The sequence below is a fragment of the Barbus barbus genome (assembly GCF_936440315.1).
Source record: "Barbus barbus genome assembly, chromosome: 11".
In the NCBI taxonomy this organism is placed as follows: Eukaryota; Metazoa; Chordata; class Actinopteri; order Cypriniformes; family Cyprinidae; genus Barbus; species Barbus barbus.
Genome location: NC_136739.1, coordinates 17,336,140 through 17,350,913, shown reverse-complemented (window position 1 = coordinate 17,350,913; position 14,774 = coordinate 17,336,140). Strand labels below are relative to the sequence as shown.

General features: G+C 42.9%; 1 protein-coding gene across 1 annotated transcript in view; it reads right to left on the bottom strand.

Annotated features, from left to right (window-relative positions):
* Positions 1–14,774, bottom strand: part of LOC306876893 (tomoregulin-2-like) — an 80,436-nt gene that overhangs the window by 33,850 nt on the left and 31,812 nt on the right. Inside the window, exon 4 of the mRNA XM_079428343.1 lies at positions 4,666–4,692. Within this exon, the coding sequence (XP_079284469.1) occupies positions 4,666–4,692 (27 nt within the window). The remainder of the gene's footprint in view (positions 1–4,665; positions 4,693–14,774) is intronic.

Below are 14,774 nucleotides of genomic sequence, written 5' to 3'. Positions count from 1 at the left end.
CGGAGTTTTACGTCATCAATACGTGACCCGCGTTCTCTCGCTATAATGGTATGATGGTAATGGTTTTATTAATTACATGCCTTGATGTTAAAAAAAAAAAAAAAAACGAAAAAGACAACGAGTGTGGAGCAAGTCATGGCTGGGCAAAAGAGGACTTTATGGACTTCCAGTTCTACAGTGCGAACTTGAGGTAATTTTGTTATTCGAGTTTAAACATCCTGCCCCTTAATAAATAAACTTTATACGTTATATTAAACTTTACGTTGTACATATATTGTTTTTTTACAAATAATGAATGGTTTGAAGTTGTCGCGCTAATTGCGTCATCAAGTTCAGTGACCTATTGGTTCTTGGTTTGACGGTCGTCGTAGGAGATGTCACACTGCAGGAAACTTGAGGAAAGTGTCTGAAATCTTCTGACACTGCCAGAATTTAATCGGAGGAAAAAAATTGATCGCAACGGCCATTAATCGGCTGTCGGTGAACATGTCAAACCAGCGATCTAGACAACCGATTTTAGCCTAGGATTATAGGAATCTTTTAGGATGTTAGGATTTTCAAAATTTGTCTCAGACGAACAAATCGTGGCCAAAATCGCACAGTGTGAGCCGGGCTTTAAGAGAAGATTTCGCCAAATGGAAGGTAGTCTTAATAGTGAGAAGGCAATCTGAAATCTCTTCAATAGGCTCGAAAGGAGGTTTAGAGAGAGCTTCTAAAACCACAGCCAGGTCCCACGTAGGGACACGGGATTGTACTGGAGGCCTCAGCGCACCGCGGAGGAAACCTGTAATCAGGGAGTGCTTACCCACTGTTTGGCCACCGAAAAGGGCGTGGTAGGCCGATAAAGCCGCCACGTAAAGCTTCAGGGTGGAGTGGGTTACCCCTGTGGAGAAACGGGCCTGCAGGAACTCCAGCACTGTACCAATCGGGCAGTTAACTGGGTCAAGCTGGCGGTCTCCACACCAAGAAGTGAAAAGTTTCCACTACATCGCATACAGTTTCCTCGTAGAGGGAGCTCTGGATTGGAGGATGGTCTCAGCAACCTCGGTTGAGAGACCGGAAGCTATGAGCTGCGCCCCCTCAGAGGCCACACCCACAGCTTCCACAGCTCCGGGCGGGGGTGAAGGATAGTGCCCCCTGCCTGTGAGAGGAGATCTCTCCTGATGGGAATCTCCCATGGAGGGCCATCGAGGAAGGAAATCAGGTCCGAGAACCAGACTCGGCCCGGCCAGAACAGTGCTACCAAAAGTAGGCTGACCTCGTCCTGGCGCACTCTCGCCAGAACTCCCGGGAGCAGAGCGATCGGGGGAAAAGCATACAGACGAAGCCTCGGCCAAGTCTGTACCATAGCGTCCAGTCCCAGAGGAGCTGGAGGAACTAGAGAGAACCAGAGGGGACATTGCGCTGTCTCGAGTCGCAAACAGGTCCACCTGTGCCTTGCCAAAAACTTTCCATATCTGCTTCACCACCTCGGGGTGAAGCACCCATTCCCTGGGCCTCGGCCCCTGCCTCGACAGGATGTCTGCTCCCACATTGAGATACCCAGGGATATAGACGGCTCTCAGCGAGTGAAGTTTGCCCTGGGACCACACAAGGATCTGGTGCGCCACCTTGTATAAGGGGCGCAAACACAGACCTCCCTGGTGGTTGATGTAAGAGACCACCGCTGTGCTGTCGGTGCGCACCAACACATGGTGATCTCTTAGGTCTGGGAGAAAGTGTTTGAGTGCTCGAAACATGGCCAGCATTTCCAGACAACTGATATGCCAAGTAAGATGGCGACCACTCCACAGACTGCGGGCAGGGTGGCCACTCATGACCGCTCCCCAACCAGTGAGGGATGCATCCGTCGCTAGCATTACGCGGTGACAAGGAGCTCCCAGCACCGGGCCCTGAGACAAGAACCAAGGTTGTCTACACATGTCTAAGGCACGTAGGCATCGCCGCGTGACCTTGATCATGCAAAGCAGGTTTCCCCTCAGGGAGAACCCCTTGGTCTTGAGCCACCACTGTAGGGGTCTCATGTACAGCAGGCCAAAAGGTATCACGTTGGACGCAGCTGCCATGAGCCCCAGCAGTTTCACTCTCTTGACTGAGGTGAGGATCGACTCGATCCGAGCAGGAGACATACGTGCCTGCATCGTGGTCGAATCCCACACCACACCTAGATAAGTAGAAGAAGAAGAAGAAGTTTTATTTATATAGCGCCTTTCCATTGCTCAAGGTCGCTTTACATAGAGCTATACAAAACATTTACATACCCAAAAGACAATACAAACATATACAAAATAAAGCCACATTATCCAAAATGCAAATTAAACAGGTACGTTTTTAGCTGAGACTTGAAGGTAGATAAAGAAGATAAGTTCCGAAGTGTAAGGGGTAGTGAATTCCATAATTTCGGAGCGTTGACACTGAATGAGTGGTTCTCTGAGCTGGAGACAGCACACTTTTCTTGGCATTCAGTCTCAAACCTAACACTTTCATGTGCGCGAGAACAACATCTCGATGTTGAATCGCCACTTGTTCTGATTGAGCTAAGATCAACCAATCATCTATATAATTGAGTATGCGGATGCCCTGGAGTCGCAAGGGAGCCAGAGCAGCATACAAACACTTCGTAAAAGTGCGGAGTGAGAGTGCAAGGCCGAAAGGAAGGACCCGATATTGGTAAGCTTTGCCCCCAAAAGCAAACCTCAGGAACTTCCTGTGAGTGGGAAGGATGGAGACGTGGAAGTATGCGTCCTGTAGATCTATTGTGACAAACCAGTCCTCAGACTTGATCTGAGACACGACCTGATTGAGTGTAAGCATCCTGAACTTCAGTCGCATGACTGAGCGATTCAACTGACGCAGATCTAAAATGGGACGCAACCCTCCATCCTTCTTTGGAATGATGAAGTACCGGCTGTAGAACCCGGATCTCTCTTTCGTGAGGAGGGACTACCTCGATGGCCTCCTTCCTCAAGAGAGTGTCTTCTTCCTGTTCCATGATCAGAGCCTGCTCGGGACCCACCGACGTGGGAATCACCCCATTGAAAGGCGGCGGCGGAGCGCCGAACTGAATACGATAGCCTTTCTCTACAGTATGCAGGACCCACTGAGACACATTTGGCAGTAGTTTCCACGCTGCCAGATGGTTTACTAAGGGAACCAGTCTCTCGACACTGGGCTCTGATGTACTCAGAGCTGCTGGCTCGGTGCCCTGAAGCGGAGGACCAGCAGGAGACGGCCGAACCAGGAGCTCTAGAGACCCCCACAGGGGTGGCAAGCTTCTCAGCCCCGCTACACTTCAGGGCGGAAGAAACTGAGAACATTGCTCGCTGGAGCCAACTGCGCTCTGGAACTCTGGCAGGGTTGGTAGACTGGTCTCCCGAGGGCACTGGGGGAAGACGGACACCGTATCCCACGCAGACCACACACAGATCGTGAGTATCCCCCGCAGTGATGTAGCGTCTGCAAGGGGGAACACACGGTCTGAAATGTGATCTGCTGTCGCCCAAGTGCTTTATTTTCTGAGCACTCTTTGCCATGTTTCAAAGTGGAGCTTATGATGTGTTTAAAGGGACGTACAACACTAAATAAGACTCACAACATGCAAAGACAGTACACACAGACAGAGAGGCGGTTGCTGAAAGACAAAAAGCGAACGTCGGCTCTGCCGCACTTGCTTTTACGCTTCCCGGTCGGTGACGTCACCCGCCTATGACGCCTCACCCTTCCATTGGACAGATTACACTATAGTTCAGAGCGCGGTCACGCTGAAGACGTTCCCCTAGCGTTTTCGATGCAGCTCGAGTTCCTGGAAGGGAATCCAACTCATATTTAAAAAAACAAAAGTTCGATGTCAGTAGTGTTTTTTTTTTTCAAGAAACTGATACATTTTTAAAATGTAATAATATTTTACAATATTACAATATTAATATTATATTTAAGTCAAACCAAAGAAATGCAACTTTAGTTGCTGTATTTACTGGAAGTAAAAAAAAAAATAAGAAATTGTGAAAAAATAAAATACGGCAATTGCAGACATTCTTATCCGGGTGGGATTCAATTACTCCGTAAACTCCTGAGGAATAAAATCACCAAGTACTGTGAAATATAAATTGCCCAAACCTCCTCAGGGAAAAATAGCCCCGTCCAAATGACACGTATACCAACAAAGCTGCTGCTATTTGCAAAAAACACAGACTACAGCTAGTAAACAGGAAATGGCTAGCAAAACAAGACCACAATAAGTAGCAGCATGCAGGGGGATGTTACAGTACTCAATTAGCGGATGTGGCCTGTTTGGTTAAGAGAGAAGAATAAAAGGGTTGACTGGAAGAGCAAGAGATTAAAATAAAAAAAAGTTACACGTTTTAAGCGATGCAAATATACGGCTCGAGCCGCAGACTGTTCTACTGTCAGTCAGACATTGCACTTTGGGGGGAAGAGGGTAATAATTCTGTTTCTCTGAACAATACGTGAGTGGGTGTAATTGAATCTCAGTTTCAGTGGGCGGCTTGTGGAGGAGAGCAGATGACTGCTGACAGGCTGAGAGGAAGTGAGTGTGTGTTTATGAGCATCATTTGTGGGGAAGTGTAAACAAGTGCAGAGTGATTTAATGAGCAGCACACAAATTCAGGTGTCAAAATTGTAATATTTTGAGCTGGTCTGCCTTACCTTCATCTCCCGATCCTGAACCAGCATCTGTAAAACAGAAAAAGCAGAACATTATATCAATGTCTTCTTCGAAGTCTTAATTTCTGTCATTTTGGTCAATCCAATAAGGGTCAAACAATTCACACAGGTTTTACCGCATCTAAAGTTCATGTCCATGTCGTTTATTTGTTGACTTCCTAGACCAATAATAAAAAAAGAAAATAAATTGAATGAAATAAATTTAAGAATGTACATGTGATGAACCCATCCTTCCAATGTGCTTTCCTGTCTACGTCAAGAGATGCTAGAATGGGCTCCAGCAACCTTATGACCCTATAGGACAAGCGATTTGGAAAATTGATGGAAGGATGATGGATAAACCATGTACATTATTGCCCATCTGGGTCTCTGGAGTCTGAGCACGCTATCCCAGTATGCAGTACAAATATATGGTCTTGTGTACTTGAACTGTGGGAGGATCAAAGGTGAATATGTGACCCATTTGGCTCATGTAGGCAGAAGTGGGCTGCACAAATGATGCTAGAGGGAGATATTATAAAATGCACACACATTATAATATCTGATTTAGAATCAGTGTTTCAACTTAAACCAGAGAAACTATAACCCTTTTGCACACACTTTGCGCACAACAACAGAAAAGTCCAGGGCTTCATGGTTTTACTGCCACAATATTTGTTTAAATATGACTCTAAAATCAAGTATAGTCAAGTATCATATTGTAAATGATGCACTCTGACTGGATATGAAGGTATAAAAAAGACACTCAAGTGAAAATGAGGAAAGGATAGCAAGATAAAGCCATGCATATGCATCTTCAAACAAACACACACTGTTATTTACATGTGTGGGTCTGTGTGTTAGATACAAAGCAATCATTTTTTTGCATCCTTAAAAAATACCTTTTTTTTTTTCTTCAGATTAAAAACAAATCTGATTTTAAGATTCCTAACTTCATCTGTATAGTTTACATAAATTTTCATTTCAAGAAGCTAAAAACAGTATGTGTCCAGTGGTAAAAAAAAGTAGTTTTTTTCACTGTGAAACCACATGCATATACACACACACACACACACAGAAGTTCAGACTGGTTTATTTGCTGTCAGTTTTTCTAATTGCTTGACAGTTACATTCTTAATTCAGAGAAAAGTCGCACACAGTCTGTCTTTGACCATCTGAGTGATGCTCTCTGGCCATCTGGACATGAAAAGCTCAGCTATGGCTTTAATGCAAAGAATATGTCTAAACCTGTCAAAATACTTTCACCTGTTTATTTGATATGCTTTCACATGCATATATAAAATGAGTATAACAGTAACTCTTTAAAGCCTGACATAAATAACAGCAGACAACAAAATGTGTAAATGTATTATTATGAGCAATAATCTGGTAGAAAGAACATTATTGAAACTGAATTGATTTTCACTCTAAAAATTTAATTACAGAACAGGCTGCATATAAAAACCCCCTCATATATCAGTTCTCACCCTAAATACATCCTAGTACAATGATAATGTTTATTTGTGCTCTGCGTCATAAAATTACAACACAAAGATGACAACAAACTTCTGAAATAATTCTTTTTAAAATACCTGCTGTATCATAAACTGAAAAATTGGTTGTTGATTTTGTCAATGAATGTAGAATTACATTGCTTCAGTCAACATATTATTATTGATCTTGCCATTGCTGCACATCTATACATTGTGCCACAGAGGCTGACATTATGGAAATGATATGTAAAAAATAAAGTACAAAGGGATTGATGATGTTATTAATGTAGAGTTATCAGTAAGCTACATTAAATATGATATATACAACTTTATAGAGTTAAACAGATAAATAGTCTACATTCAACAACTATCCATCCTTGTATTCACTAGTGATCCATCATTGTATTCAATTCATCATTCCTTATAAAAACTGAAGACCTTAAAAAGCAAAATCTAAATAGAACCAATGAACCTGTCCTGAAGCACCGGGTAAAAAAAAAAAAAGTGGAAAACCTTCCACTGCCTCAAAAATTCATGAAGTTCCCTAGTACATCAAACACACAGTGCGGCTAGAAGAGTAAAGCGAGACGAACAGTCTGTTTCTCGGCACACTTCTTCCTGTGAGACTGGACTCTGCTGAGTTTGCTGGCACGAAACAACGGCAGGAGTCTTATTAAGTGTAAGAGAACTTTGTTCCTCATTCAGAGGTATCAGCGGGTTACGCATCTCCTCTGCCTTTGTCATTTATCAGGAAGAATGTGTTATGAGGTGACTTTGCACTTTTTCTATCTTGGGGTTCCCACGATGCAATGGGTTGAGTGAACTTGAGCTGGAGGCTCAGAGGCAGATGGTCTCTGTCAGCAGAGACAAACGCAGCTGTGATTTAACATGCCACGGCCACTGTTACAACACACAATTAACTATTTCCAGAACAGTGTGCTTGACCGACATGTGTGCGGTCAGGTAACATATCAGTACTTAATAATAAAACAGGCCTGTTGAGCTATTTATGTGAGAGTAGTGTGAATGCAATACTCATTTCTTGGAATATGATGCATGCTCCCTGCATGGAGAAAGCTACTTTAGCACTACATGGAGTGCAATTACGGAGAAAGGCTATCTTAACCTCGATTTCCAATGTCGAAAATGAACTGCCTTCTCCTCTCTACAGTTACGCGCCACTAAGCTAATGGCTAGCTGCCCTGCGCTGCACTGAAAACTCAATATAAGCACATGGCCCGTCTCCTTAATCAGCACTTTATTCACACTGATCTCACAGCAGCACAGCGGTGAACTTGTCACCGTTTGCGAGGTAAATAGCCCACTAAATCAATGCCAGAAAAAAGAGAGAAGCATATACTCACCTCTGCCATACTTCTTAATTTTTGGCACATAAGACCCTTCTGAAAGTTTCAGTGAAGCACAGCAAGAAACTAAGCTAAAGTCAAATTTCGGTAGCCAATTTGCGGTGTGATGGAGCAGAGGCTTGACACAGTAAAGGATGGTGAAATTACTCAGTGGGACAAGGGAATAACATTATTTCACCAAACAGTATTGGAAGTGACTGTTGGTGAATGTGATTACAGCTGAATTTAGTGACTATGCCAGTAACTCATGGACTTTAAACAGCACCATAACTTTTAATACTGACTCTAGACTAGAAGTGAAGGATTGTTATTGACAAGCGCAAAGCCATTTAGCCTTATTTAACATGCAGAATGGGATTCAGCACCATGGAGAGCAACAACCACAGGCCCACATCTGAAACCTTGTACAAACAAAACAAAAACAAAAACTATACAACAGAATGTTACAAAAATACTTTTAAACATATTGCTGAAAATTCAGCTTTGCCATCAGAGCAATAAATTACGTTTTAAAATATATTAAAATAGAATTCAGTTAAATTGAAATAATATTCATATATATTCAGTTAAATTGAAATAATATTTCACAATATTTTTACTGATTATACATATGCAGCCTTGGTAAGCATAAGAGACTTCTTTCAAAAACATTAAAAATCTTTCTGAGCTCAAACTTTTGAATGTTTGTTGCATACACCTCTGCATTATACTGTAATGGATAAGAAATTGCAGGCTGACTTGTGAACATCAATTTTCATAGCATAAACTTTTTCACATATGTTTACATGGCAAAGATGTTTCTTAAAGGTACAGGAGCATTTAATTCTAAAAGCAAGATGTAAGGTGAGAAATATCTAAGAAAAAGAGCCAGACAAACCAAGTTATATTAAATTATATTTATATTAAATTAAATTATATAAAATTATATAAAAAAATTAATATAATGTGATATGATGCCTTTAATACTTCTCCGGTTATTACAATCAATGTTCTATTTCCTGGTGCGTGAACGTGCTCACTTTCAGTTATGATACTGATGTATGAATAAAGACAGAGGAGCTGAGCTGCAACCAGCCTTGGAGAAATAAAGAAAATAGCAGAGTGTGACACTTCACTTATCTCTGTAGGTCATCTGTCAGCTGCTGGATCATTTGCCAGGGAATTAGTGGAGAGGAAATCAGTGTCAAAGAGTTAGATGAGCTGGTACAAGCATCAGAACTGTGAGGCAGTCCATTTCTCTGTCTCTTTCCTCAATGTCCTCAGGGCTGAAAGTGTGAAAATCTCATTGGGCTGTGGACATATTCTTTTGGTCTTACTTAAAACTCTTTTAGACAGAGCTTTAAGCATTCAGTAGGGTTTCAGGTAAAATATTTTTTTTATTCAACCACATAATTTAATCCTTGACATAATCATGTGGGTAACTATTAAATCTGAATTGAACAGTCAAAATCAAATTTGTAAGGAATGTGATATTTCAGTTTTTCTTTTTTAATAAATCTGCAAAAATGTCAACAATTCTGTGTTTTTCTGTCAATATGGGGTGCTGTGTGTACATTAATGAGGAAAAAAAATGAACTTAAATGATTTTAGAAAATGGCTGCAATATAGCAAAGAGTGAAAAATTTAAGGGGGTCTGAATACTTTCCGTACCCACTGTATATACACACACACACACACATACATATATACACATACATATATACATATATATATATATACACACACATATACACACACACACACACACACACACACACACACATACATACATATATACACATACATATATATATATACACACACATATACACACACACACACACACACACACACACACATACATACACACTACAATACAAACTTTTGGAGGTCAGTAAGATTTTTTTTTTTTTTTAATATTTGAACACTTTTATTTAGCAAGAATGCATTCAACTGATCAAAAGTGACAGTTAAGATATTTATAGTAACATAAAAGATTAGAAATGTTTTTCTTTTTAACTTTCTATTAATCAAAGAATAACTGTTTCTACAAAAATATTAAGCAGCACAACTGTATTCATAATGGATTCGTGTTGAGAGGTGCTGAAATCGCGTTTGGTCTCGTACTGTATCGCGTATCTTGTCAGTGTGTGCACTTGCTTGGCCATTTTTAGTTGATAAACAAGAAAGTGGGTTCAAGCGCCAGCAGAAGGCAGTGTAATTAAATAGTTTTTAAGAGAAGCAGTCTATCAGCGGAAGTTTAAAATCAGCTCGTAAGTGTATTTACTTGTCTCAGTGTTTAGCGCATTTGCCGTTGCTAGGAAACGCTTATTTTTATTTACTGTGTTGAGAGGTGCTGAAATCACGTTTGGTCTCATACTGTATCGCGTATCTTGTCAGTGTGTGCACTTGCTTGGCCATTTTTAGTTGATAAACAGGAAAGTGGGTCCAGCTGAATTGAAATGGTGATTTGTTGGATTGGTATAGAAAAGGTTATTATACCGCGGCAGTCATCGTGTGAAGCCCTCTTAGTGTGAAGACCGAAGAGTGTAAAGACCATCAACTCTACCGTGCGACTCCACCGGCCAGGGACACCGGCAAGGGATAGAAGTATCGCTTTTTATTTTAGTTTTTTCATTTATATGTTTATTGAAATGTTGTTATATGTATGTGTCAATTTTATTTAATTTCTTTATTTCCTTACATATGTGGGTATATAGTATTTATAGAGTTGTAACCTTTAGTTTTAGTTACTTTTTCTTATTTGTAAGTTGCTTTGGAGAAAAAGCGTCTGCTAAATGACAAAAGTAAGTAAGTAAAAGTAAGGATAATAAGAAATGTTTCTATTGGAATGATTTATGGAGCATCATGAGCATTCAGCTTTGCAGGAATAAATAAAATTTTAGAACATGTTCAAATAGAAAATTTATGTTAAATTGTTATTAAATTCTGTTGTTGTTGTTGTTGTTGTTGAGCTTTATTGTCATTCCGCTACATGTGGGGACATACAGTGGAATGAAATGTCGTGCCTCGCAGGACCACGGTGCTACATAAATACAGACATACAACAATGAAGTAAAAAAAAACAACACTATAAACCTATACACAACTAACCTACTGACAGATTTTAACTATAAGTATACTTACATATAAATATTTACCCTATACAAACTAAAAAAGAGAAAAAAAAGAAAATAAAAGAAAAAATACAAACTATACGAATGCTTCACATAAATACTGTACATTTGCAAAGAGAAACATTTTGAGTCAAGCAGCTGGTTGTGGAACAGTGCAGGATGATTTGTAGTGCACGAGCACGTAAACATACATATATTGCTGAGTATTTTGTGGGATAGTGTACACGCAGCAGTGTGTGTAAAGTGTCTAGTGCACATAGAGGAGAGTGTGTTACTACAGGTGGTTTGTACAGGCCACACTCACCTGTGTGTAGCACACTTTGAATTGCACAAAAAAGTTCCATACAGTTTTTTTCTTTGGTGTGGTAAGGTTTGGGGTGGGGGGTGGTCCATGTTTCAGGAGGTAGGGGTTTGCATGGGGTTTCAGAGTGGGGGTGGGGTGGTTTGAGTTCAGGGCTCTCACAGCCTGGGGGAAAAAGCTGTTGAGCAGTCTGGCGGAGCGGGCTCTGATGCTCCGGTACCGTCTTCCTGATGGTAGGAGCTGGAAGAGACTGTGGGACGGATGGGTGGAATCCTTCACGATGCTGTTGGTTTTGCTGGAGCATCGTGTAAGGAAAATGTCCAGGATGGAGGGGAAAGGGGCACCGATGATCTTTGCAGCTGTGTTCACTGTCTGCTGGAGGGTCTTGCGGTCAGCAGCACTGCAGTTCCCGTACCAGACAGTGATGCAGCTGGTCAGCACACTCTCAATGGTGCCCCTGTAGAATGTGGTGAGGATGGGTGGAGGGAGACTTGCTCTTTTCAGCTGGTGGAGAAAGTGTAGGCACTGTTGTGCCTTTTTGGAGAGTGACATGTTGTTGGTGGTCCAGGTGAGATCCTCTGTGATGTGCACCCCCAGGAATTTAGTGCTGCTGACTCTCTCCACAGTTGAGCTGTCGATGGTCAGTGGGGGGTGGTCAACAGAGTTTCTCTTGAAGTCCATCACAACCTCCTTTGTCTTCCCCACATTGAGGGATAGATTGTTAGTGCCACACCATTCAGCCAGCTGTGCCACTTCCTCTCTGTAGTGCATTTCATCGTTGTTGCTGATGAGACCTACCAATGTTGTGTCATCAGCAAACTTGATGATTTGGTTGGAGCTGAACTTGGCAGTGCATTCGTGGGTCAGCAGTGTGAACAGCAGCGGGCTGAGCACACAGCTTTGTGGGGCACCTGTGCTCAATGTGGTAGTGCTCGAGGTGTTGTGGCCGACACGGACTGACTGAGGTCTTCCGGTTAGAAAGTCCTGGATCCAATTACAAAGGGAATTGTTAAGGCTCAGCAGGTTTAGTTTTTTTATGAGCTGTTGTGGGATTATTTTGTTGAATGCCGAGCTGAAGTCAATGAACAGCATTCTAACATAAAAGTCTTTATTTTCTAGGTGGGTAAGAGCCAGGTGGAGGGTTGAGGAAATTGCATCGTCCGTAGAGCGGTTTGGACGGTATGCAAACTGGAGCGGGTCGAGTGTGTTGACTAACCTCTCAAAGCACTTCATCATGATTGGAGTCAGTGCTATGGGACAGTAGTCATTTAGACAGGACAGAGGTGATTTCTTTGGTACCGGTATGATTGTTGTGGATTTGAGACATGTGGGGACGACTGCCTGGCTCAGCGAGGTGTTGAAGATATCTGTAAGCACATCTGTCAGCTGTGCAGCACAGTCTCTCAGAACACGACCAGGTATGTTGTCAGGACCCGCAGCCTTGCGTGGGTTAATCCTAGATGGGGTCTTCCTTACGTCGGCTGGAGACAGACAGAGTGCCCGATCGTTGGGAGGTGTGGGCAGTTTTTGTGCAGGTGTGTCATTCTGCATTTCAAACCGGGAATAAAAGTGGTTGAGTGCATCGGGGAGGGATGTGTCATCATCACAGACCTGTGGCGGGGGCTTGTAGTCAGTGATGGTCTGAATGGCTTGCCACGGGCTCCGCTTGTGTCTGCTGTCAGTGAAGTGATTGTTGATTTTTTGAGCATATGGCCATTTTGCATTTTTAATGCCACAGGACAGATTGGCTCTTGCTGTTTTGAGGGCTGCTTTATCTCCTGATCTGAATGCTTCATCTCTGGTCTTTAGCAGCCCACGAACCTCTGCTGTCATCCATGGCTTCTGGTTGGCATGTGTGGTGATGGTCTTGGTGACTGTGACATGTAAACCGCGACAATAAACAATGGCCATGAACTCCCGCGGCAGATAGAATGGTCGACACTTCACAAACAAAAACTCCACCAGCGATGAAGAGTGTTTTGATATTACCGCAGCATTGTTACACCAGTCTTTGTTAATATACACACACAAGCCACCTCTCAGTGATGAATCTCTGTCCGCTCGGTAGCCCATGCTGCTGAATGGCGGAGTCCGGGATGTTGTCGTTTAGCCATGTTTCAATGAAAACAAACACACAACAATCCCTTGCCTCATGCTGTGTAGACCGACTGAGTTGAATTAAGTCCAGTTTGTTTTCCAAAGAGCGAACGTTTGAGAGCATGAGTGTTGGAAGAGCCGGTCTTGTGGGATTAACTCTTAGCCTACCTCGTATACCTCCGCGCTTACCGCGCTTCCGTCCTCTCTCACACCTCTTGCGACGCTGCCTTGTGCGGGTAGCGTCATTAGGCGAGGCTGCGGTCTCGAGGTCCGGCTTCAGCAGTAAACAAAGGCCTCGTAGCTTCTCAGTAGCCGCCGGTGAGAGTTGGTGTTTGTACGCGTTGCTGATATCCAAAAGGCTTTGGCGATCTTATGCGTTTTGGAGTGATTTCCTTGTGAGTTAGCAGTAATTTTACACTATTTGGAGACGAACAGACGACATTAAAAAAGACATAAAAACACCGTCTTTGGGACCCGGAGCAGCCGCTGCGTCTGACCACGCCGCCATCTTGGATCAACTGTAATCAAATCAAATCAAAATCAAATCACTTTCATTGTCACATCACCACAGCACATGTGCCTTCGTGAGTGAAATTCTTGAGAGCGTGCTCCAGACAGTGCAGAAACAATTTACATATAGACATTACCATACATACGTACAGACTTATACAGATGACAATGTGTAATATACACATACATATACTCAGTACACACAGTGTACTATTAGACATACATACAGTTACTATACACATTATACACAGTATGTAGTACACATTCTACGTTATATACACACAGTAATATGCGAAGATGCAGCAGATTATATATAAACCGGATGTGCAAATGTCATGGATGTGCATTGGATGGTATCCAAACTGGACTACCAGTGCAGTAGTGTACTGGTAGTCCAGTTTGAACTGTATTGGAATTAAAGTGCAGTGCGTGGCATACTGTAAGGTGGGAGTATGCTGTAGGGTGTATTAGTTTTGACTGTTCATTAGCCTGATAGCCTGAGGAAAAAAGCTATCCCTCAGTCGGCTAGTGCGGGATCGGATGCTGCGGAGACGTCTTCCTGAGGGCAGCAGAGAGAGCAGTCTGTGGGACGGGTGGCTGGAGTCACTGATGATCCTCCGGGCTTTCTTTATACACTGCCTGGTGTAGATGTCCTGTAGGGAGGGAAGCTCACCTCCAACAATGTGACGGGCAGTTCGCACGACCCTTTGCAGAGCTTTGCGGTTGCCAGCAGTGCTGTTTCCAAACCAGGCGGTGATGCAGCCTGTCAGGATGCTCTCCACAGTGCAGGTGTAGAATGTTCTGAGGATGCTGGGGCTCATTCCAAACTTCCTCAGCCGTCTCAGGAAGAAGAGGCGTTGGTGTGTCTTCTTCAGCACTGCATCTGTGTGAGCGGACCATGTGAGATCCTCAGTGATGTGAACACCGAGGAATTTGAAACTGTTTACTCGCTCCACAGGTGTCATGTCGATGGTGATGGGTATGTGTTCTCTGCTCTGTCTCCTGAAATCCACCACCAGCTCCTTGGTCTTATCGATGTTGAGTGAGAGGTGGTTCTCTTGACACCATTTAGTCAGGGTTCTCACGTCCTCTCTGTAGGCCGTCTCATCGTTGTCAGTGATCAGGCCTATCACCGTTGTGTCGTCAGCAAATTTGACGATGACGTTGGAGCTGTGTGTTGCTGTACAGTCATGTGTGTACAGGGAGTACAGGAGTGGGCTGAGGACGC